The sequence below is a fragment of the Rhagoletis pomonella genome, unplaced genomic scaffold, assembly GCF_013731165.1.
Source record: "Rhagoletis pomonella isolate Grant_MI unplaced genomic scaffold, Rhpom_1.0 Rhpom_scaffold_00010, whole genome shotgun sequence".
NCBI lineage: Eukaryota > Metazoa > Arthropoda > Insecta > Diptera > Tephritidae > Rhagoletis > Rhagoletis pomonella.
In genome coordinates, this window is record NW_023458564.1 from 24,838,453 (window position 1) to 24,865,833 (window position 27,381).

Genomic DNA, 27,381 nt, shown 5'->3' on the forward strand with positions numbered 1-27,381 from the left:
CGAGCAAATTTTGAGCCTTTTAAGTGCTTTAGCAACTTAGAATTGGAAGATATAACTTTCATTTCTGGAATAAAGTTTCTCTGGAGTAATAGAAATATTGTTGTGTTCAAATTTTATATAAATTCAACAAATTTTGAGCATTTTTTGAAGAATTTTGCTATTTTTTTTGTAACTAAAGTTCTTGAAAACCGCTCGAACGATTTTGTTTATGTTTCTTTAGTCAAAAGCCAAAGTTTTTTCCTTTCGTTTGGTATATGGAAAGTATTGGTTGGTATCTTCTAAGTACGTTTATTTGATTAAAGTATATAGCCATAAATTATTTTCCATGCAAAATCACTTAGTTATCTTTTTGCAAACACGTGCTTGCACTGGAAGTGAGAGAAGGAAACAAAAATGCACAGAGAGGCTTTATCTACGTGTCAGCAAAAGCTTTTGTTATAATAATAATAATAGATTGGCGCTTACACATATGTTAGTGTTTGGCCGAGCTTTTCCTCCGATTTGTGGCGTGCGCCTTGATGTTGTCACACAAAGCGGAGGGACCTACAGTTTTACGCCGACTCCGAACGGCGATTGTATTTTTATCAGAAGCTGTTTTTCATGGCAGAAATACACTCGGAGGTTTGCCATTGCCTGCCGAGGGACGACCGCAAAACTGAAGAAGAAAAAACCTTTTTTCTATATTTTTTGCGATGTTGCTTTGACCAGGGTTTGAAAGGGAAGCGCGCACTGCTTACCACTACACCACAGCGGCCGAAACCTTTGTTATAATTTGTTGAAAACAACTAAGGTAAACTCTTCCGTTTTTCGCATTTTCTGACGAACGTATTATTTTGAGTTGTGACTCTTTTGAAGACGGTCTGAGAAGTATGAATGCATAAATGTACACGAAAACTTTTTTTTGAAGTGAAACTTCTTTAGTAGCGGTTGGTTGGTTGGGAGTAAATTGGCAGATTCAACGGAAATTGCACACGGAAATGGTGCAACGGAAATTATTGGGGCTGAAACAAGTGCTTCTTGAGTGTATGGTATTAATTTAACAAAAAATTGCTAATAAAAGGTTAAAGAATAAAACTTAAAAAAATACCAATACAAGAATGAAAGTAAAGGTGAGTACATACATTGATAAAGAAAAGGATAAAGCCAAAGATAAAAATAAAAACAAAACGAAAGATGCGTAAAGATAAAGGCAAAAATGAAGACAAAGGTAAATTTAAACACTTCTCTTATATATATAAGGGCAAAAGTGAAGGGGAATATGTAGATGAAGAAAATGATAAACATAAAAGTAAAAACAAAGATGAGGATGAGAAAAATTAAAATAAAGGTAATTGAAGAGGAAAAGATATAAAGAGAGACACAGAGACTCAGTCGGGAACTATTTTGGGATTTTAGAAATTTTCGAGATTCTCGAGACTTATCGATAAAATAGTCCATATTTTTATCGGTTTTTAGTCGATATTTTTATCGATTTTTTTATCGATATTTTTATCGATTTGCTATCGATTTTGTAATCGATATTTTTTATCGATTTTTTAACGATATTTATCGATTTTGTTATGGATACTTAGCGATTTTGTTGTCGATATTTATCGATTATGTTATCGGTATTTATCGACTTTTTTATCGATATTTATCGATTTGGTTATCAATATTTATCGGTTTGGATATGGATAATTTACTTAAATATGGATATCAATCAAGTGGCTTTGAAGAAACTTTATCTTCAAAAAATATGTAGGAGGGTTTCCACCCGTCTTCATTTTAAATGCAACTTTAATTAAGGGAATTAGATAATTTAAATATATATGTACATATATTTGGGTTTCACACGAAAAAGGTATAACAGGGTTTTAGTTTGAATTTATTAAAGTAATATATAAGTTACTGTATGAAATATTAAAATATGGGCGTCAAACAAAGGAGTATTGAGAAATGTTTAGCTTGAGAGGGCTGCAATCTGTTTAAAAAAGTAAACTCTATATATTTAATAAGTGAAAGGAATCAATGCGAGATTGGTAGTTGTTGTTGTTGTTGTAGCGGCACTACTAAGCCCCGCCTGTTTCGGGTCAACTTTTCAATCATTATCGTCGAGCTCAACTAACGGTAGGCCCAGGAAACGAGCTGTTTCGATGGGGTCGGACCAAAGGGAGAGGGGTGTTAGTTGAGTCGGGTTGAGCTGGGATGTGAGGAGGTGGTTGGTGTCGTGGGGGGAGTCTCCACATGCCGGGCACTCATTTGGGATGTTTGGGTCGAGTCTGGACAGGTAGCTGTTTAGGCGGCTACAATATCCAGACCGTAACTGAGCCCGAGTAACGCGGGTCTCTCCAGGTAATTGAAGCTCCGTCTCTTCCACAGGTGGTGATTGGGCTCCGATAACGACATTCCTAGGCCTGGAGTCGAGGTAGGTGGAGACTGACTCCCTATGAATGTCGTTAATCGCTTGTCTGTACGTCATTGGGTCCAGTGGTTGGTCTGTGTAGGTCTGGACTGCGTCCTTGTACACGAGTAGGTGCCCCCTGACGTGCCTGAGCGGAGGCTCCTCCTCCAGCAGTGGTCTGTTAGGGTGTTCACTTCTGTGACACCCCACCAGAAACTGCTTACTGAGCATTTTATTGTGTTCCCGTACGGGGAGCACTTGGGCCTCGCTGTGTAGGTGATGCTCAGGCGTCATCAGAAGTATTTGAAATGGGTTTAAGATTCAGTCCAACAAAATCAAAAGAAATGTTTCATGTACAGTTTCTAACCTGAATGTGCTCTTAAAAATATCATGTATTCTATGTTTACGTTTAGAGGCAGTAGCTGCGACAGAGCCCGCAGGTCAAGACGAATAGATATTGAGTGTAACCCGGTAGCAAATAGAATCAGGCGATCTCAGCTGTGAGGTATTTCTAGAAAACATCTGATTAGTTTCTCAATTAAAGGTAGGCGCAATGGTTTCGGCGGCTGAAGCCACGGGTTCAGGCTATTTTATATTCAGGTGATCTATATTGAGATCCAACGGTTTTGAAAATTTTCAGACTCCATAGTTACTGGTACGTCATTTAAAAATCTAACATTTTCGTAATCTTCAATCATAGAACCTTTTAAGAATGGAATTTGAACGGGATTAATATTGAATAGGCCATTTCGAATTTAGAAAATCTGATACTATGTTTACAGTTTGTGATCTTAGAAACACACATGAAAAAGAGTTAAAGTTCAACAAATCACAAAATTTTTTTTTTTGAATTTTTGAGTTTTGAGTAATCCAATCGAATTTCGAAATATTGTAGACCATATATTATCCGCCATTGTGAATTTTGAAAATTTAATGTTAGATCCTTAATGAGTGACCCCAACAACAACTGAGTAATAAGTCTCTAGCTAATCCGATCGGTTTTAAAGGTATCGTTCGCCATTTTTAATTTTGCGGGATTCGACCCCGAAAGGTTTTGAATTTCGACCAGTTTTGATCCCTCCTTGGCCCATAATACATATACTGGTGAACGATTTAATTCATCATATTTACTTCTCTTTCCTAAAATGAAATTCAGTTAAATAACAATGATAATGGCAATGTGGTTGTTTTTGGGGTTGTCTGTTTACGAATTAAACAGTATTTGACACTGAATTTAGAATGACCACCAAACAGTTAAAGTTGAAATTCATATTCAATTTATTCTACGGAGTGACAGTGTAGATGTCTAGAACTTTCATTTGTATGTTTACCCAAAAATCCTGTTTCGTGAGTTATTTTTTGCCAACTCTAAATAGGTTTGAGATTAGCCCATGACACCGTTAAACACATTTACAATTTAGACATATTTTTGACGTTCAAGTTGAACTTTGAGCTTTGGTGTGTTCAGAGAATTACGGCACAATTTCACGACAACTATGTTTGTGGTACATTTAAGCCTGCTATATCACCATTTTAAAGGAGTTTTTCGTCCTTTCCGTAAAAGGGACAAGAAAGGCCTAAGTGTGCCCTTTTCCTGTACGGATGAGGGCAGCCAGGATAACCTAACCTAACCTAACCTACCCCATAGTCCCATACCAATGGTTTAGATCCGATAATTTTTATATGAGAATTGAAGTCAGTTTTGGTTTTTTACTTAAAAAATACTTTTGGTTTGTTTAATATTATTTTACAGAAAATATTTTATGATTTTTCAAGGTTTTGCACAACGTAAGAAAATGATTTAAGTATAGCTGACATGCTTCCAGTTCAATGTACCAGTTACGATAATACGATGAAGTATCATTTATGTCCTGGCGCAAAGAGAGAAACCGACTTCTAACTACAATTAAAGAAAGTGAACTCCAAATTAAAAATAATTTTGAAATGAAATGTAAATAATTCGTTGACTATTTAACCACTCAAAATGGAAATAATCTCATTGCTATTCAAAAATGTTATAAATATTAAATTATTTATTGGCTTCTGTGTACAATGATATTATGAGGGTAATTTATACTACATTTTAAAAGGTGTTGACATGAGGCGACTTTAGAGGTAATTTTAGAGCGATTAGTTGAATCAAAAGTTGGCTGCCCCCAACCGCATTGAAAGCAATTAGTTCAAAGGCCGTTCACACCAGGCGATTATTGCTTCCAACTAAAAGTAAACACCTCATTTAAACACCGCATAGTGCGATACTCATGTTAAAATGAATAACATTTTTATTTTTTGTGAACTACATTTTATTTGTAAATACATGTACTCTGGCGTTGTAAGGTATTTTCTGATACTTACATTCATAATTTTGCTTTGAATAAAAGTGTACTGAAAACTATTGATTTTTGTAGCATGGAAAAGTCTAAGGTACTGATTTCGCACAAAAAAATCTGCCAACCTTATGTTCGGTCGCTAGGTCAAAGTTTTTTTTTGATCTCATTTAGGACAAGTTTGTCTAGAGATTGTACCCATTTTTCATTTATTTTGGCATAAAAAATTTTCTTAACGTGCGGCTAGCCTCTTTATAGCTGATCACTGTGTCTCGAAATTAATACAGTAGTCTGATAAATTAAGTGAACAATTCAGGAATGATTCACCAGAAAACTCTTCCTTCCATTTTTCTATTGAGCTGCGAATAATCTGTAAAAGTGCCAACGTTAGCAGATGGGGTGGAATGTCTTTCTTACTTGGACTCCACATACATATATATACATATTTCTATATGGAAACCAAATTTATATTCATCGGTTCGTGTTGGCCGAAATAGAACCAAAGTTGTTCAGAACGTGAAAAGCAGCAAGAGCCAGAAATCCTAAAAACATTTAAAGCGTAGTTTGGTGTTGATCGGATTGCACCGCTGGTGCAGATGTGCTTTGTAAGATTGGTCACTTTATACATAGCTCCATATATATAACAGCAGTTGGTATTGCAATTGCTGCATAAATCCAGTGGAACATGCTTGGATCCAAAACTCATTTCTGCATTCTACTCTCTTGCATCTGTACAGAGCTGTAGAAACCTTCTCAAAACTCTGAGCCATACTCTGTTTTCAGTCAGTCGTCACCCAATTTTCCATGAGCCTTCAAAGCATTTTTCCTTTTCTAAAATAAAAACGAAAAATTGGTTGAGAACGACGTTTTGTAAATCCCACCTTTGAATCGACTTACTTTGGATTATTTCTTGGTCGTTAGCTTTTCAATGTAACTCATGGAAAAATTATTAGCAGAGATATGGAACTTAAATATCATATCTATATTGAAAAAAATAGCGAAAAAATAAGTAATTCTTCCTTAACCAATAAAGAGGGAAATTCCCATGGAATACTCCTTTCTAAAATATGCTAAGATTTTTACAATATATCAGCAGATGGTATATATATACATATGTACTTATGTATGTATGTTGTGTCTCTTAATTTTCCTTGTGCAAAGGTTTCCAGATCTTTTTGCATTAAATAAGTCTTCTCATTCATAAAATACCATTTAAAATTAATTTTGTTTATTAATTAACTTAAATTAATCGCCCATTGAGCTAGCACTGGTAGTGAATATGTAATTATCAAAATAAGCGAACTGCAAGGATATTGACGTAATACAATTGCAATGCATTTCGAATGAGGTAAGCAATGCCTCTTCTAAGGATACAACAAAGATTTATGTATCTATGTATTGTTTGAATATAATGCGCCAGTGTTTTACTTATACTATGGTAGCGCTTATAAACGTATGTACATTAAGGTGCAACAATCTGCAACCAAAAAAAATCGGTACCGTTTATTGTTTACGTTTTAGAATACCTCCAAAATAGCGTTTTTAAAAAAGGAAATAAATTTTCAAAATAATTTTTTCTCAAAAACCAACTCAGATTATAGAAGTGTTTAAGCTTAAAACGTCGACATAAAAATGTTTTAAATTCTATCAGCGAAATCACAATAATAAAATTTTTGAAGATATTTTCAAATCGGTCTAGCTCAAACTATTCACACTTTAGCAGTGGTCTTCAAATATAATAGATTTCATAATTTAGGTGGAAAACCCGCAAATTTTTTTGGTGATACACCCTAATGTACATATTACCTATTGAATATTGCACGTAGAAAGCTTCGTGCATTGATATTTAGGAGTGTGCTCCGCAGATCCGAACTGGGAATTGTCTCCAATGCAGTAAACCATACGATTGCTTCAGTGGAACACAAAACACATATGCATTACTTAGGTAACCCAGATGCAATCATACGTTTCGGTTTCAGTCGAACATAAACACTAATTCGTTTGCGTACAGGGTATTTGAAATAATTCTACGCCGACAAGCTTACACAGAAATATTTGCATACATTACTACAAATCTTCATTATAAATAGAATAATTAACTAAATAATTCTTAAAAGAAATTTTCCAAAGCAATGCGTTAATGATTAAAAGGAAGCGAGTAGAGTATCTGCATGAGTTATTAAATGTCAAACTATAACACAATAAAAGTACAATACAAGTATTATTCAATATTCATATGAGCACATCTCACGAAGTGTTACATTTTTCGACAAAAACATGTTTTTGGTCGTATATAGGGTTACACCATCGCGTAAAGCTGACGATCTTGAGCGTCATGGAACGACATTGCCTGATACAGATATAAGGGATACTCTCGACATCCCTCTGCAAACATGAAAATTTCTACTGAATGAAAAATGTATAGAAGTTGCCAATGAAATATGGCGAACGGAACAGACCTGTCACATTGTCAAAACATGCTGGCCAGCTACAGATACCACAAGCACCAAGTCACCATTTAAGTGGTCTACTGGGGGGAATAACGTTAACATTTTCTCCAACAACATAGAATTTACCAAAATATTCTATACACGGTACTCTTGATATTTTGAATTTTTAATTATTGCAATATAGTCTGTAAGACTGTATTTACCATAGACTCGAAATAAATAAATAAATAAATAACAATAACTAAACACCAAGAGGCTCACCCCAAATTGGAGGAGAAACTCAGTCAAACACTTAGTAGAAGAGTACGTGCTACATATTTATTTATTTATACTCATATGTACTATGCACTCATATTTCAAATCCACAAGCATATGTGATCCAAGTGGACACATATGTATGTAGATATGTATGCCCGTTATATCCATTTTTGTCAACATGAGATTTTCTCTCATTTTCCCCAGCTTAATCCTCTAGAATATGCCATACACATAGTAGGTTCATGCAGGCATATGTCAATAAAAACTTTGAATTATGACGGCAAATTTGGTTTGTCATATTTGCGGACGCCTGCCTACACGGAACGTGATGGATGACCCACAAAATGGAAGAGGGCTAAACAAATTGAAAGCAATAAAAAAGATAAACCGAATTAGAGCAACAGAGCGAAAACGAAATTTACAACTGCAGCAAACAGACTTCGAAAGAAACTTGTGGATATGAGAAAACAAGAAATGTAAAAAAAATGTAATAATAAGCAACTGCAGATCGTTGACAGCTTGAGTTCAACACATACATACATATTCTCTTCTTTTTAGTTAAATGATTGGCCAACCAACTTGCAGAGTGAAAACTCATAAACAATTTACTTTAAAGTTATATAAATGTTTGTATGCATGTGTGTTGCTTTGGATGCCGGGGCGTATGAGCAACCATGCGCTGCCATGCCAAAATGTCGGCCAACAAACTTTAAAATAATTTCATATCTGTTGCTTCCGCACTTCCTTCCTCATATCGCTCGTGGCACATTCTGCCACTAGGCGACCACTTTGCGGTAAAGACTGCCCGGAATATGACACATTTTACATATTATTTGCATAAATGCACACATTAGCTTTGCAAACATAATAAATACACATATGTACAGTACATAACTGTTCAGTTTAAATACGTCTATGTTTGTCTAAATTGACGTTTAAATATATTTAGTTATTTATTGTTTATATAAATGTATGCATGTATGTACATACATATATTTTAGTTCATTATTGTGTCATCTGTTGTGTTCATGTGGCTTTGGGCTTTTGGCTATGACAGACTTATTAGCTAAATGTCAGTTTGCATACACATTCAAGTGAACGTAAGTAAATATTTTGGTAGGTATATAGTATTTATATATTATTTTATAATTACCAAAGTGCAATGACCTGAAAAATAAATGCATAACTGCACTACATATATTTATTTATCGAGCAATTTTATTTTGAACGACATAAACATAAATATACATATGTACGTTTGTTATGTTAACAATTACTTAAATTGCATCTTACAACCGGAAACACTTAGAGCTGAACATGCGTGCGGCAACAAGATTAGTTGGTATCTGAATATAGAATTTATTCTTCTTAATAATCTATACTCGGTATCTTATAAAACCAAGTTGCATAATTGTATATAACTACATATTCCTCTAATGTCCGCAATATTTAACTAATTTACCTGCTTTGTTTTCCTAGATGTGTTTAAGTATGTTGGGAGTCCTTCCCTTGGGCATCTTTTCCTAGATTTTAATGGAAATATAGCAAGATGTTTCTAATTACTATTCTATTGAGTTTATTTTTGGACTATAAATCAGCTAATTGAAAAAAAAGTTGAGTATGGATCTCACGCGCAATAAATTAAAACTTCTTTCTCTATTACCGGTAATAATACTTATATAACAAATAAACCCGCTTAACGTTAAACCGCCAAAATTCAGTTTAACATTTTAAACAGGTGGCAACCCTCTTCAAAAACCTTAAAAAAATCCAAATGTTAGTCACAGTTAAAAGTGATCCCCGTGCCAAATTTTATCTAAATCAGTCCAGCTGTTTCTTAGTAAAGAAGAGAAATCTCACTTGGTGTGGTTTCTCTAATCATAAATTATTATATTCCTATAATAGAGCTATAGGTTCATTGTTTCACAACTACATGCCAAGCTGTTTAATTTTAAATTCAAATTATTGATAACCTTCTTAAATATGCCCTCGCGTATTACGTACACTAAGCAGATATGACTTTTCAAATAAGTGGCAACCTTTCTTCTTAATCTCTTCATCTTCTTCTTAAATCGCTTTCGTCTGGCAGTGGGATACGTATTTGAATTAACTGATAATTTATGTTGAATTATATTTTTCAAATACCCTCCTAAATATAGTTTTGAAATAAAGCCTTTCCACAACAATTCGATTGACACACATCTTTTAATGATTCATTTAATTTATTTAATAATTTTTATTTAACTTTGTAAATGGTGGAGACCCAAAAAGCCTCGAATATATTCTAAATGATCAAGTTAAAGATTTCTTACCGCTGTTTAGTTTGAGACGCATATTTCGAATTTTCGAACAGGTGGTAACCCTTTTCCAAATATTTGCAAACGCTAACTTTCGTCTGACCGCCGTATTGTGAAACATATTTCAATTACCTAATTGCCGAAATTCAAATTGAATTTGATTTTTTTGAACTTGTGGCAACCCTATTAAATATATTTAGTACCGAAATGAAGCCTTTTAAACTCATTTAGTAATTCATTTAACTAACTGAAAATTTTTAATTTAATTATTTAAATAGGTGGAAACCCTTTTCAAACATTTCGAAAATATTAAACTATTTAAACTAACACCCTTTTGTTTGATAGATTTAAAATTTCAAATATCGATGGTCCCCTACAATAACGACACAACTCAAAATTTCATATATAACCAATCGGACTGGAGCGGCTGAAGCTGGTCACGGCATAAAGAGAGGGAAATTCGGTGGAGCCACTCGAGCTTATTCGGTTAAAGGGCTCACAGCGTCTGTACAGCAGTTGGTTCGCCTGCAAGTAAGCGTCTTTCTTGCACAAGCGGCGCGCTATGTAAACATGCATTCGGTTGAGAAACCACACCCCTCCTAGCAATGAGTTGTACGCTGGGTGCGGGACCCGCCACATAAAAACTCATTCCAGTAAAAAATAAATCTACGATTTGGGGACATGCAGCTGGTATGTACGTACCCTTAATGAGTAAAGTGCCTCTTCCCGGCTGGTTGATGTCCTAGTAAGGACAAAAGCAGACATCACCACCATCCAAGAAATATGTACGTTGGGCCCTTGCCAAGTATACTACAGCTGTCATATAAAGCAGCGCAAATTCGATGTTGGATTTGTGACGGCCGAGGGACTCCATCGCCTAGTACTGATATTCACCCCGGTGAACGCATCAAAGCAAATATTTTTTCCAATTTATTCGTTCCTCACGCATGCTTCAACAAACCGACAGCCCAATTTCAAAGCTGCGTGTGTGTGTTCAACATTATTTTTTTAACCACAGTGTTTTGGTGTCAACCAAACCCACCCTATACATCTGTAGCACATCATTCTAGGTGTAGACTTTTATTGAAGGCCCAACCTTGCGTTATGTAGTAATTGCTACTTTTCATTTCACACAATTTTGCCGCTTTCCTGGAATTAGTTGGATTTCACATGTTGGCTTCCCTAAGCCTGAGGCCGCACATGAACGAAAATGTTAAGCAGTTCCAGGTACACACATGCTTGCTAAACACCTCTTTAGGCGCGGTTCTCACCACTCCCAATATTCCGACGCATAACTTAAGTAGACGTGTTTTTGCTTGCAGGAATTCGCTCTGGTCGTGAAACCTTCCGTAATTCGCTTAACTTTCTGTTAAAGTTTTTGGCTTAATTACCCGCTTTTATTGCCAATAAGTTTAAAGTTTAGATTTAGTGTCGATGTTATATTTAAATAAAAAAACAACTAAGCAAAGTATTACGAATTATGAAAAAAAAGTCAACAACAAGGTTTGATAAAAAAAAATATCTAATAATTCATTTAGATTAGTATAAGCTTTCCCATCAATTTATCATATTTTCATATGTACATTTGTACTGTCATATATATCTGCGGTTAGTAAAATTTTTAAAGCTCTTATTAGACTTCTGCAAATATGTTCATAGTTTAATGCCATTGTCTGTCAAAAAAATGCTCATACAATTTCAATTGGTGGTTTTATGTTGCACATTCATGCATACATTGCATTTTCGCATAAATTTAAGCTTACATTGTGTTCAAGCAGTGCTTAATATTTGCACACACAAGTGGTGCGGCTACCGAGTGGGAAGCGTAAATCCGTTGGCTAATTGTTTCCGCAATGAAACGTGCATAAAATCCTTTAACGGGCTTTAATGTTGGCATAAAACCAAACGCGCACACACACGCGCACATGCTTACAGATGTGGATACGTACGTACATATGTATGTATGTTAGTATTTTCGTTTGTTAAAGGTCATATGTACATATGTATGCAAGTATGTAGTTTGATAATAACATATTCGTAATTCATTTTTCATATGCTGACACATAAAATGCATGGGCACAAACCAAGAGCGAGTTTACCCATTTACCATATTGGAAAATTTTAAAATTTTTGGCCAAGTAATTTTATGCTGATGAACTAAGTTTCGGTTTATATTTTGCCGAGAATTTTTATTTTCTATAGCAAATTAACTCAAAATTATTGCTTAGGTTAGTATTAAAGTCTAGGCTTAATATAACGCGTAACGCCGTGTCCAGGGTAGACACGAGAAATTCGGTGCGGGCGATGTCGGACGTAAGCACGATTTGGCGATTGCGTGCATTGCGACGTCCCGCATCGCACGCATTGTTTGAAAATCAAATTCGTTTAATTTTACCCGCAGTATCGTGCCAGAAATTCGGCAGTGAATATGGACATTCTTATATTAGAAACACATTAAAAATTTAAATGAACAACTAAAAAATTAAACTTTTCAGAAAAATTTAAATATTTGTGTTTATTTTTTAATTTTAACCAAAAAAAATTAATAAGTTGTAATCGTCATAAAACAATTTTTAATACACTCACGTAATTGTGTTCGAGCTTGACCAATAAAGATAAAAAAAAATATATAATTTTTATTTGAGTTTAATTTTTTTGGCTCAAAAGACATTATTGTTACTTGATTTTTATTTTTTTTCTCGCTCAAAGATAATGATTATTATTGAATTTGATTTTTTTACTTAAGAATAATGATCATTCAAAAAACTCAAACCGACGTACCCATTTCAGAGGAGGCAATCTGTATCTATACTAATTATATAAAGAGAAGTCTCCTTTTTTTGTAACCAGTAATCTCGCGAGCGCCCTATCCGATTGGCATAAAATTTTTGTATATAAATATCTTTCAACAACCACCTATGACCTATGATAAAAAAACTTAGTTTTTTTGCGGTAGGTGGGCCAGGGACCGATCTATTCGGAAAAATCTTATTTATGGTCCGATTTGTGTGAAATTTGGTACGCAGGTAGCTTTTTGCCTAGATTAGCTTATGGGATACTTTTTTCTTATAGGTGAACCAGATACCGAGCATTTGGAAATCAATGCCAAACAATGCGCCTTCCAAACATACTGAAACTTTTACCTTTCTGTTCATACCAAAACGGACGGGGTTCACAATTCATGTGTTTGGTTAGTTGATTTTTAGGGTTGATGCATAAATAAATAAGAAATTTGAGCTTGATTAATACATTTTTAAGAACTTTACAGCACCAACAACAAAACCAAATCGGTTTAATAGTTTTCCAAATATCTCGAGAACGCGGAGAGGAAAAAATTTGAAAAAAATCACACATACAATCATCAAAATTTTCTATGAAAATAAATATTAAAAAATTTGTTTTCTTGAAACATTTTTCACATACACATTTTTTTATAAAGAAATTAGTTTTCAAAAATATGCAATATCGAAAAAAAATTGAAAAAAAATCACAATGGTAGCTCTGAGTATTGCGCAATATTTAAGTATAGTATTATGGGGTGCGCTCTACAATAATTTGAGTTATGAATTTTTTTACACCGAAGTTGAGTAAAATGAGTACATAATAAATTTAAAATTTTTTTTAGAATTTTTTTGTGTACACTAAATTTTAGTATACGGATGTGCGAAATAGCCCAAAACAGCCCAGAAAGCGTTCCTCACGCTACAAAAATGGGTAATTGATAGGGATCGTAAATGTCTTCTTCTTCGTGCCAGAAATCGCCCAAACTTTTTGCAGGCGGAAATGTGAAAGAAGTGAATTTGAAATAATTGTTGTTTTTTGTTTACATCCGAAAGCAACTTTCATAAAATACAAACATGGAAAATAGCACTGAAGTTTCAGAAATGTAGGTAATTGCTAATTTTTTTAGCCATATATAAGATAAATGCACATAAAATAATTGTTTAGAGTTGATTTGTTGACTCCGGGCATGAAATGTGTTTTTTTTTTTGCGTTCTTCACGCTCTGGGCACTTTTGGCACGTGTTGACATATTTTTGACACTTGTGAGAGAATGCCTTATTTTTACGCTCTAATTACCGAAACAGCCTAGAAAGCGTGTGGAACAAAGCAAATATGTACATATATTTATGTTTCAGCGAACGCACAATTTTTGCAATATCTCATGTATGTGTACGTATTTTTATTTGTATTTCCAGGCAAACCGGTTTCATGGATGATGATTTCGCCATCCGTAACACCAAGGAAATTAAACGTTGGCTCAAATAATCCAGCGATGCGTCTTTACAAATTCGACACGGACTCCGGTCAGGTCAGTAGACATTGAGTGTTTTTTGAGGAAACATGATTTAAGAAATAAAAATAAGTAGTTGATGTCATTAAATATTCAGCAGCATTGTGTGCTTGGTGTTAAGGAAATATGTTTGCAGAGCAACTTTATTTAAAGTGTTTTATTTTTACAGAAAAACGATTCATAATACCAAACGGTTGTACAGTAACATTATCCGGTTACGCAATTAGGCACACACTTCAAAGAGAATGCCCCTAAAACTTGAAGCCTGTACCTACAGGCTCCATTTTGGGCCAGTTCTAACCTTAAGCTTATCTAAAGAATTGACTACTTTATAAAATAGGCCCTACAGCGAGGTTCTTGTGGACAAAAATCGTATCTACACTATCACAATTGTGTCCAAGGCGGTCTCCAGCGTCTTTACTTTATGCATTGGTGCCTCACGAAGTAAATGCAGATTATCTCAACTTGAGTTGGAGAACTGAGCCTTTTCTTACAACTTCTGAGGAAGAGTCTAGTTACGACTACTAAATATACTTACCCACCCGACCAATGTACACGAGAATGTATCCATTTTAGAAATTTTGTTAACACTATCGAGAATGGGTCGTGAAAGTATCAATTTGTGGCAGCGGAACTCTCGTTCTCGTTATACGTTTTCAAAAGTTTTGCTCGACCATGCTCAAAATTTCTTTTTATGCGGAAGAAAATGCCTAGCAACGTCTGCAAACAAAAAAATTAACCCACTAAAATTTAATTTAAAAAAAAGAAATCTGATTAAAATTTTTGGAGGATATTGTTAAAATTTGTTGAGTTTGTGTAATTTTTGTACAAAGTTTGAAATGTGGAGTTATATGGCGCGTGTTATATAAAGCGCTAGACTTTTATGAAAAAATATTAAACATCGAATAAACAAAGTAATATAGCCAAAACTGGTCAAAATAAAAAGTTTCATTTATTTCATCCACCACTGTACATAAGTTAAGAATTTAAATATGTACAGATGCAAGCAGTCTCTGATTATTTAAATTCCTGAATTATCCTTTTTAATCCCTCTAAATCTGAGCATGCACAATACTCAAATGGCATGTAATCAATATATTTGTACAGCTTCGAGCGTTTTCATTGATCCTAGAAAATTATATCGACCTCAAAAGGAAAGAACTCATTTTCTTACGTGTAATTCCTATGGCCAAATTAAAGGTTCGACGCGGGACCTCTTACAATTGTCGTAGAGAGGCGAGATTCATGGAGGATCACCAGGTACTATACCAAGTGCTAAAATTTGAGTCTTATTCCGGTCGCATTTCAGGATTTTTTTTTACGTAATCTAATATACATATGTCTATATATATGTTGTTAATCATTTTTAGGTCATAGTTACTCTGTATAACAAAAAAAACTAATATTTACCAGAAATTCCTATTTTTTAACACACTTTGAATTGCTGACATTGCTTCGAAATTGAATTTGTATTCCACTTCCGTACTCAAGACAAGCCCACGTGAAAAGAGGTTGGGTTCTGTTCTCAATCGCCGCGTTTGTGCGCTCCGCTCTACTTTCGCATTCCATTTTATTGTTAAATCTTCGCAACTGAGTTAAAAGTTTGTGTCTCGAAAACTATTTTCACTTGCATTATGATTTTTTTATTTGTAAGTGTGTTTGTCCTTATTCGGCCACAATGTAGCAAAGTGTGTTACAAATTTAATTTATACAGCTGCAAACTTACACAGTTACTTCCGTTTGAGCGTACATCCGCTTGGCGAGTGGCGCATACCTCTCCTTATATTCCGCTTGAAAGCTACACTATTGGCATATATTCACTTTACTATATGCATATGTATGTACATATATCCTATAAATATGTATATTCGCATTCATATGCAAATGATGGCATGGCCAACACCATCCTGTTCGCGTTCACAAAAACTCTCTTAGCATTTGTTCAACGCGTTACAAATTTATGCCACTTTCAAGCGTTCGCAAAGTTATGCACATTTTAGCTTCTACTCGCTTTCATCACTTCTGCAGCTAAGTGTGTTTGCAGTTTAGTACATCGTTGCCGATTTTATGATAGACAATTTTGCAATGCATGCAGCTTTGAAAACAACCCGGCTGGTGAAAATTAATTTGCATACACCAGGCTGAGGAGATATAGTTATTGGCTAAAAAAATTTGGAAATAGCAACAAAGTATTAACTGTAGAATTTACAGTTGCTTTGTGGATCACCAATTTTCTTATCAAATCTTTCTAGAATTCAGCGAGAATGTCAGGTTAGGTTAGGTGTATAAAATGTTCTACAATTTCACTCGGTGTTGTCCGTTGTAGAGTGCCCCGTTTGAGGGAGTGTTAGGAGGGGCTTCCTAACCAGAGCGAAATTTTGGTATCTTTCATAGCATTAGCCCACTGAACCAGCGCCTGTCCTAAATGAAGTTGAGGAGATCCAAGTGTTTCACGTCCGTTATCTCCGCAAAATTGTTGAGGAAGCGTAATGCCAATTGGTTGGGATTCTTTGACTGTCACACAGAAAGGGGTCCAATTGACCATCATTGCTCGTCATCCTCATCGTGGCAGCTTCTGCAGAGAGTAGTTATGGGTACTCGCCATTGTTCTCAGCAGGTATCCTGTCTTTTTCCTGCAAATCCGCGTTCTCAGTCTTCCCGCTTGTTCCACAAGTGATTAGCAACGGCTATGGCGTATTCTTCAACATTTCTAAAGTATGCACAAAACGGTGATAATCGCCTCGTTAATTGGCAGCAAAGAACCTTACCTGGCTGGCTCGTTCCGTTCAATTTAGCTTTTTCCATGGACGGAACAAAGAGAAGAGAGATAGAACCCGTGTCACGCGATGTGAAAATCCTGCAAGCTAACCCCTGAGCTAAGCACACTTCGCAAGCTCATGTCATTTTGTATACTTTTTGGCTTTCGACGCGTAATGTAGATCCGAATAGCGAAGCGAATAGGTCTGGTGTTGAACGAGGGCAAAACGAAGTATCTCCTGCCATCTCACAAACAGTCAGAGCATACGCATCTTAGCACCCACGTCACTGTTGACAGTTACAAGTTTGAACAAGTAAGAAAGTCTAAGTTCGGGCGGAGCCGAACATTAAATACCCGGCGCAAGTATTAAATATATGTTTTCCACCTTTCCGAAAGCTATCGCTACATGATAAGCCGGGGTGTATACATTTTAAGTAAATTAGCGTCCTTAAATTTCGAAATATTGAAATTTCAAGCATATCTGAAATTTACCGTTATATGAAAAGCGGCCTCAATTTTAGTCCGATTTCAACAATTTTCAACGGTTTGCTTCTATGTGGCAAGCACAATAACCATACCGAGCTTGGTACAAATTGCTAGAACGGTTAGCGAGATACATATATGTGTTCACAAGTGGGCGGTGCTACGCCCATTTTCCAAAATTTTGTCATAAACGTATTTCTTGGTAAAGAATTGTTGCAGCCATCAATTTTGAATAAATTAGCTTCAATATTTACTGATTTATCGAAGATTTTGTATTTCTCGAAATTACCGTTATATGAGATGTGGGCGTGGTTATTGTCCGATTTTAGAAATTTTCGGCCATTTGGTATGCTGTACCAGGATCAACCACTGTGCCAAGTTTGGAAGAATTTGGTGTAGCGGTTACCAAGATATACAAATGTAACCATAAGTGGGCGTGGCTACGCCCATTTGCCTAAATTTTGTAATATGTATTCTTATTTTTCGTCTAAAACTCATTGCAAATGTTAATTTTGAGTGAATTATCTTCAGTAGTTACTAAAATATCGCAGTTTTGGTTTTTCTGAAAATTACCGTTATATGGGAGGTAGGCGTGGTTATTGTCCGATTTTTAAAATTTTCAGCCATTTAGTATGCTGTACTAAGGCCAACAACTGTGCCAAGTTTGGAAGAAATTGGTGTAGCGGTTACCAAGATATACACATGTAACCATAAGTGGGCGTGGCTACGCCCATTTTCCAAAAATTTATAAAATTCATATTTTCCGTCTCAAACTCATTGTAAGTATCAATTTTGAGTGAATTATCTTCAGTAGTTACTAAAATATCGCAGTTTTCGTATTTCTTAAAAATACCGTTATATGGGAGGTAGGCGTGGTTGTTGTCCGATTTCGCCCATTTTCAATACCGTCCGTCCTACGCCCAAAAGAAGTTCACGTACCAAGTTTCGTTAAGATATCTCAATTTTTACTCGAGTTATCGTGTGCACAGTCGGACGGACGGACGGACGGACGGACAGACAGTCACCGCTTAATCGATTTCTCTTTTCGTTCTGATCATTTATGTATACATTTGTTTATATCTATCTCGATTCGTTTTGCCTGTTACAAACAACCGTTATGTGAACAAAGTTATAAATACCCTGTGCACAAGTGCGCTCGGGTATAAAAAGTAGACGACTTCTTTTATTTGGGAACCAGCATAAACACCAATAATAAAGCCAGCCTTGAAATCCAACGGAGACTACTTTGCACTGAGTGGGCAAAAGTAAAGTCCTCTCTCGTCGTACACCTGTGCTGGTATATGGCGCGGAGGCGTGAATAATGAAAACATCTGATAAAGCGGCTCTTGGAGTTTTCAAGAGAAAGATTCTGCGAAAGATTTATGGACCTTTGCGCATTAATAATAATAAACGATTGGCGCCTACACATATGTTAGTGTTTGGTCGAGCTTTTCCTCCGACTTGTGGCGTGCACCTTGATGTTGTCACACAAATCGCCGACTCCGAATGGCGATTGTATTTTTATGAGAAGCCGTCTTTCATGGCAGAAATACACTCGGAGGTTTCCCATTGCCTACCGAGGGACGACCGCTGATAAGAAAAAACCGTTTTTCTATATTTTTTGCGATGTTGCGCATAAGGGATGACGAATACCTCAGACGATTTAACGATGAACTGTATAAGCTTTACAACGATATAGACGGGGTGCAACGAATTAAAATTCAGCCGCTCTGCTGGCTAGGTCGTGTTTTTCGAATGGACAGAAACGCTGCAGCTCTGAAAGTATTCAACGCGGGTCGCGCTGCTGGTAACAGAGGAAGAGAAAGGCCTTTTCTGCGTAGAAAGACCAGGTCGAGAAGGACTTGGCTTCACTTGGCATTTCCGATTGGCGTCAGTAAGCACAGAAGAGAAATGACTGGCGTGCTGTTTTGGACTCGGCCAAAATCGCTTAGGCGGTTATAGCGCTAATAGAGAAGAAGAAGAAAGTAGATCCGTGCGGAAATTGGATTCGTACAATGCTGTCGCTGAAGGTCGTTAGAAAAAAGGCATAATTCACAACTGCTTTTCTCTAACTTCTCCGTTTCTCAGGCACTAATATCTACACCCGGCTCTATGCAGACGATGTACTAGGCCTTAGTGCACCCCTTATCTCCAAGTTGATTGAAGTTAAGTGCAAATAACACTAAATATAGTGTCACAGGAGTAGCTGAAACTAGCGCTGTGCTCTTCACTAGAAGAATAAGGTTCGTCCGTATTTCTACTAACTTTAAAGGAGTCAGACTTCTTTAAAAGTGAAGCGCTTCGAGGTGATTCGAGGTTTTAAACTTTCAGAGAAGTAACACGTTTGGCAAAAGACCTCCAAAGCATCAAAAACGTTCTGAAAAAAAGATGTTAAGTATCTAATAGTGGAACCCAATAGATTTGCATCTCTATTAATAAGCCCATTACTATTATTTATTTATTATTGCGGCATCTATTGTGCTAACGTTTAAGTAATTTCTCCGATCTTGAGCTATTCCTAAAGTTAAACATTTTGGAGTATGTCATGTTTCAGACTATGGATGGGAATAATAACACTGTAGGAAAAGTCTCAAGTTTTATAATGACACAACAAATGCTGAGACACGTAAGCCTAATTTTGTATTGCAGATTTTTGATCTCTTTACCGTTTTTCCAATATATTTTGATTTTTATAAAAAAAAAATCAGACATTAACAAAGAAAAAATTAAAAACTAACCCCTTTTTATTGCTTCTGAAAAATCCTATAAAAAAGTCTGGACATCAACCTCGCCGGAAGGTATCATATGAAAGATTCTAGAGGTAGATGTCGCCTCGCCGCAAGTAGTTAAATATAGCGCCTAAAAATATGCACTACAAACACAACAGCGAAAATGGACAACACGCCATTTCTTTAAATGAAATTAATTGGTGCTCGTATGTAGGTACATTAGGGTGGTCCAAAAACAGTAAAGTCGGAGTTGTAATGCCCTCACCCCCTTGGATTGTTCTATATCGAAAAAAGTATTCCCCTATTTTTTTATTTTGAAATCTAAAAATATTTAGAAGTCGCTCAAAGCGCTCAAAATTTTCCATGTATTTTTATATGGGAAAAGTAAATTTTTTTCGTAGAGATGGTATAGAATTCTTGAGAGCCAATATTTTATTTTTATCGGAAGACGCTGGTTCTCTTCAGAAGACTTTCAATAATAATACCCAATTGTTTATTTAACCATTTTTTAATACAAACGATTTTTTATTGGTCGCCCCTTGGATTTTTCGAGGTTTCTGTGAGTTTGTGACGGACCTATAAATTATAGTTGCAATGAAAAAATGTTTAAAGAAACAATTGGGTATTATTACTGAGAGTCTCCTGCAGATAAGCAGAGTTTTCTGGTAGAAAAATATTGATTTTTAACTATTCTACACCATTTCTACGAAAAGTGGTTTTTCCACGCTACTTTGTTCTTGGCGAATTTGACAGAATCAGCTGTTCGTGTGACGTCATTTTAGCAAACTGTTTGTATGTATGCAGAGATGTTTATATGTATGTAAATATGGCGACCTCCAAGGTTTGACAGTTAACACTCTTTCTCTCCTCCATCTCCAATTATTCTTTCCTATTCGTTGCTATCTTGACGTCATCACCCGCAGGAATGCGCAATCTTGTATTCTATCATTCTTGGTTTTTCTTCTTCTTCTTCTTATTTGGCGCTGTAACCGCCTAAGCGATTTTGGCCGAGTCCAAAACAGCACACCAGTCATTTCTCTTCTGTGCTAACTGACGCCAATTGAAAATGCCAAGTGAAGCCAAGTCCTTCTCCACCTGGTTTTTCCAACGCAGAGGAGGCCTTCCTCTTCCTCTGTTACCAGCATCGCGGCCCGCGTTGAATATTTTCAGAGCAGGAGCGTTTCTGTCCATCCGAACGACATGGCCAAGCCAGCGGAGCCGCTGAATTTTAATTCGCTGCACTATGCCTATATCGTTGTAAAGCTCATACAGCTCATCGTTAAATCGTCTGCAATTTCGCCATCACAAACGTGTAAAGGTCCGTAAATCTTTCGCAGAATCTTTCTCTCGAAAACTCCAAGAGCCGCCTCATCAGATGCTTTCATTGTCCATGCTTCCGCGCCATACACCAGCACAGGCATGATGAGTGACTTATAGAGTGTGATCTTTGTACGACGAGAGAGGACTTTACTTCTCAATTGCCTACTCAGCCCAAAGTAGCACTTGTTGGCAAGAGTGATTCTCCGTTGGATTTCAAGGCTGACATTATTTTTGGTGTTAATGCTGGTTCCCAAATAAACGAAGTCGTCTACTTTTTCAAACTTGTAACTGTCAACAGTGACGTGGGTGCCAAGACGCGTATGCTCTGACTGTTTGTGTGCTGACAGGAGATACTTCGTTTTGTCCTCGTTCACCACTAGACCCATTCGCTTTGCTTCTCTATCCAATCCCGAGAAGGCAGAACAGACGTAGCCCTTGTTTTTACCGATAATATCGATGTCGTCGGCATACGCCAGCAATTGTACGCTCTTATAAAGTATTGTGCCTGAGCGGTTTAGTTCTGCGGCTCTTATTATCTTCTCCAACATAAGATTAAAGAAATCACACGAAAGGGAGTCCCCTTGTCTGAAACCTCGTTTGGTATCAAACGGCTCTTGGTTTTTCCCCCATATAAAATACATGGAAAACTTTTGGCGCTTTGGGCGGCCTCTAAATATTTTTGATTTCAAAATAATAAAATAAAGGCATAATTTTTTCGTAATAGAACAATCCTAGGTGGTGAGAGCATAAAAATTCCGACTTTACTTTTTCACATGCATTTTTGGACCACCCCATTGTATATAGGCCAATATGCCAAATTGAGGGATTTTCTACAATTTTTAATACGAAGCCTTTGACAAACATAAATCGCCTTTGTGGCTTCATTGGTAATCGATGTGAGGTTTAGGGTCGCGATGAGTTGTTGATCTAATGTCACCTTTAGATGTTTCACACTTTGTGAAAACTATATCTCCATATCTTACAATTTAGGTTTGAACAGGTTGACCTTTTCTTTTGGTGAAATAGACACGGTTGTGTATTGGCAAGCCCTTTTACCCTCAGCATTCTATGGTTAAATTTAGGGTTGGTTGCAGTCCGGAGCATATGGCCTCCTCATGCCAACCCATAACGTAGATGAAAATTTAACCTGAGTAGCAACTTAATACATTAAATCGAGAGTTCTTCGACAGCCAGCGTCCATAGTAGGGGTGAAAGAAAAGACTGCCCTTGAGGAAGCCACGGATAGCCTGCTAGCTCAACCACTACGATTCTGCATTTCTATATTACCTAGTCAGTTACTAGGCTAGGAATATCCTTCTTTGTCATACCTATTGATATTATTTCGTTGAGTTAGGCTATGTATAGCAGTACTAGAGGATTTTCCTGCTTAATATGCATGTTGGGTTTGGCATAGTGGGTTGCCGTTGAGATAGGTCATCCTATCAGCTACCATTTGTGACAGAGTGGGGAATACTTCCAATCATTAGCATGGGAAACCTACATATTTACCCAATCTTAAAGCATGATCTCCGTGTGCTGCACAGGAAGCCGTATGATGGATTTTTAAGTCAATGATGGAAAAATTTATTCACAATATACATTAAAATATTACAAAAATATTAATCATGATAACTATCGCCGAAAATTTGTGCTCATGTAGCACGAAACGTTAAAAAAAAAACATTGTAACTCTTATTAAAGCATCGGCTTCAATAGCTAACTAAATTCTTACTAACTTACATTGCGTGTATGTAATTTTCGCTTTATTGTATGAGCGTGGCTGCTCTAACCAAGCCTAAAAAAAATATTTAATTACTTTCACCGCAATTCTTTCGTTTTTTTTTGTACAATTTACTAACCCACTTTTCGCCTGGCTTGTATGTATAATTACAGGTGCTGGACTACACGCAGTACTTTATGGATTTACAATTGGCGAATCAAGTGGGCGAACCCAACTGGCTTCCGGAATACAATCTTACACATTACTATGCGCTCAGTGATATATCGGCAATTTCTTTACACAATTTTGTGGATCGTTTCACCAGCAGTGACGGCGCATGGTTTGGCAAGTAAGTATGGAATATCAAGTTGAAAGAATTGTAAAACATTCGAAATTTTAGATCAATATTGGAAGCTTCTAATTTGATTACTACAAAAATTAACTATTCCCGTTTAGATATTTGAAGACTATGTATTTAAGTGTGCACGTAACTAGTCAGCTCTTAGATATTAGAGAATATTTTAACCAATCTCGCCTACAGACACAGAGGCAAGATTTGTCTGTTGAAAGCATCTTTCCTAGAAGATGAAGCCACTTGGGTGGCGTAAACGGGTGCTTTTGGGTTGAAAGTTCGCTTCATTTTTGTTGACAGGGACTACCCTGCACAAATCACGATTCTTCCATGTACGGCTGTAAAGAGTACTCCAAACCTAACCGAAATGCCTACAAAAAATGTGGTCAAAGTTACATTGCGATGCCCTAGGGCAGGACCTTATACCCCTGCTTTGCATTACATAAGTGTAGAAAAAAAAACCCGAGGGATTTCTCTTTGGAGTACCTATCTCGTGTGTTGATTACGATCGTTAAAACACGAGCAATGATCGGGTAACAATAAGCTCGTTTAAAGACTCGATTTGGTCTGCTACAGCATTACAGAGAAGCAGGGTTGGGCAACTTCCATACGAATGCATTTGTTTGTTTTGTGTTTAATATGAGTTTTCAGCTTCAGCTTCGTCTTCGTCTAAGCTTCTACTCTGTATGCAACCTATGTTTAATTCCGATTTCTGAAATCCTTCACAGAAGAGAGAGAACAACACTTCCGTTGCAACCCGATTGTCAAATTATTTTCACCATTGTTAAATTCACTACAGTAATACACATGTTCTATTTTGCAGATAAGGATTATTTCTATTCTAATTATTAATATATCAAAAGCGATACCTATAATTATGAATGTGAACAAATGTCAGTCTATTTGTTTGAATAAGTATACAGAAATGTGTGATCATAAGCAATAACCACCTAAGTCGACTTAAGAAGGAATTGAATGATATATGCTATCGTATTCTGCAACTACTATTCCATGTGTATGTGAAATCCCCATCTCGCTATAAGGATAAAATTACGTTGCAAATGTTTAAAACGCTTTTCCTCGATTTCAGGTTTTTCGACTTAGGCAGTTATTGCTTATGACCACAGAAATATTCGCTAGCACCTGCCTTTTGGTTGTGCAAAAAATTCATAACGGTATCCACCAAATGTGCACCCCAAGAAGAGATTTATCCTTTCTGACAATTTTACTCAAGTTGTTTTACTTTGCTTAGCAACTAAATAAATATTAGGAAATGATCGTACTTTTATCACAGCAAGGCGTAGGTTAACACGCAATGATAGCTTTGTACTCGGGATATAATTTACGATAATATTTCTCATATATATATATACAGTCAGGTCAAAAATATGCGTACCCTAACGTATTGACGCATTTGTTTATTTATACATATTTTTACCAAACCAAATTTTTGTTATTTTTTTGTTTTTATTAAATGTAGTTCATTCAACAGCAAAAACCACAAGAATTAATTTGAAAAACGGTAAAATGCAAGAAATACCAATAAATTTTCATCGATTTTTTCAATTCAAGTTAAAATTCGCCGAAGATTACCGTTGATTTTTGAGGTTTTTTTGACCTCAGTGTTTCGCATTTTATTCCATGTAACGCAATTAAACAATCTTTTTTAGATATGCGAGCAGATCCACAACAACACCCACTTTTTTGCGAAACGAATTAGGAAAATGAAACCTCGTAAATAAACCGGTTTTCCACACAAAATTAAGTAAGTTTACAGGATTCGCATGGATATGCGGCATTTATGTGTTGTTATGAATTGCCGTTATATTTTTATAACGAGTAATTTGTAAGCAAAGAATAATACCGAATTCAATTCTCATAAAAAAATTTAAGAGTACTGTTAATTTCTTCATGATCCAATTATTGGATCTAATCGACATTAGTATGGGACCACCTCTGAGGCATCACCTTTGCTAAAAACAAAGTTATTTATTTAAAGTCGGCTAAAAAAGTGAGAAAAAATTTGTATGGTAAATATAAATAAATAAAATCGCCAAAATGTCAGGGTATGCATATTTTGGACGCTGACTGTATGAATTTAGTTTTTGTTTATTTTTATTCAAGGGATCTTAGTAAAAAAAACGTATAGTTCGCAATTCCGTTTTTTATACCTTTCACGAGCATGAAATGGTATTATAACTTTGCTCTGATGTTTGTAAGTACCAGATTAAGAAGATATAGACCCATTAAAATGTATACATACATGATCAGAACGTCGAGCTGAGTCAATTTAGCCATGTCCGTCTGTCCGTCTGTCTGTCTGTCTGTCCGTCTGTTTGTATGCAATCTAGTCCTGATAACTGATTGTTCAGATATGAGATTTTTCGTTATAATTCCTCCATTTATGCAGCTAGGAACATCAAATTTTGCAATACTTCCACCCATTGTCAGCAGAATACGTACAGTGAAAATTACAAAGATCGTGTCACTATAACCTATAGCTCTCATACAACTGGCTGTTCAGATATACGATTTTTCGTTATAACTCATCAATTGGTGTAGCTAGGAACATGAAATTTTGCACTGTTGTCACTCATTATGAAGAGAATACTTATAGTAAAAATGTCGAAGATCGCGTCGCTATAACCTATAGTCTTCATACAACTGATTGTTCAGATATGAGACTTTTTGTAATAACTTCTCCATTTATGTAGCTAGAAACATGAAATTTCGCACTATTTTCACTCATTATCAACAGAAAGTTTACAGTAAAATGAAGAAATATCGGGTCACTGTAACCTTTTTATTGCCTCCATACAACAGATATGGGATTTTACTGTAAAACCTCTTTATTTGGACAGCTAAAACCGATAAATTTCGTAAGCGATTTTATAAATAATAACACTGTGAGACAAATGGTAGGGGTCAGTGATCGGGAAGGGTTCAAACTACCGGGGAAAGTTATATAGGTAAAAAAGAAGTTATACGTGTCCCGGCGTTTCGCTGGGTCACGTCTAGTAATCGAGATATATATATAACTATCATATCGGGGAAATTGTCACCTTTGGTGGTCTTTTTTTGACATAACTCGAGAACCACTAGTCCGATTTTGCTCAAACAAATTTAAAAAAATTAAAAGTTACAATTCCTTTAATCTGTTCATATAACGTTTTTCTATATAATCAACAGTTTTAAAAAAAAATTAATATTTTAGGCAAAAAATATTTTTTTTCTTCATACATTTATTTTTACCGGCAAAACTGTTGATTATATAGAAAAATTTTATATGAACAGATTAAAGCAATTGTAATTTTTAATTTTTTTAAATTTGTTTGAGCAAAATCGAACCAGTGGTTCTCGAGTTATGTCAAAAAAAGTCCACCAAAGGTGACAGTTTCCCCTATATGATAGTTATACATATATCTCGATTCCTAGACGTGACCCAGCGAAACGCCGGGACACGTATAACTTGTTTTTGACCGATATAACATTTCCCGTTGGTTTCATCCCATCCCGATTTTGACTGTCGCATAGTGTAATACAAAGTCCTCTGAGAAAATCGTCAAAATCGATGCTGTATAAGCTTTATCTCCTATACCACTGATATTTCAGATACCAATTTGTGCGATATATCTTCTTTATGTAGGAAGTTCAGCCCATTAAATTGTGTTACCAGTTTACATGCCTTAGATTGGTGCTATGTAAGGTATATCTTCCATACCTCGGATTATTTAGATATGGTTTTTTATATATCTATCTCCTCTATCTATGTATGCTGTGAATATATACATTCTGTCAAATGCAGTAATCTGTTAAAATAACATTTTCAGATGTTCATGAAAGGTATGAAGCCTTCAGCATAGCCGAAGACAGCGCTGCTCTTACTTGTTTTTTTTTTTTTAAATTTAACTTATGACGTTTTCGTGAGCACACGAACCATGCCATTTTAAATCTTTATTTTGGTATATATTTCTCTGCGATTCATTGATTCAGTACTGCATTGCACCCCCCCCC

At 35.8% G+C, this 27,381-nt stretch overlaps 1 protein-coding gene across 1 annotated transcript in view; it reads left to right on the forward strand.

The window, feature by feature from the left end:
• LOC118746563 (sphingomyelinase phosphodiesterase D-like) overlaps positions 1-27,381 on the forward strand; it is a 282,083-nt gene that overhangs the window by 251,948 nt on the left and 2,754 nt on the right. The window contains exons 7-8 of the mRNA XM_036480406.1: positions 13,911-14,023; positions 23,189-23,364. Coding sequence (XP_036336299.1) covers positions 13,911-14,023; positions 23,189-23,364 — 289 coding nt within the window. The remainder of the gene's footprint in view (positions 1-13,910; positions 14,024-23,188; positions 23,365-27,381) is intronic.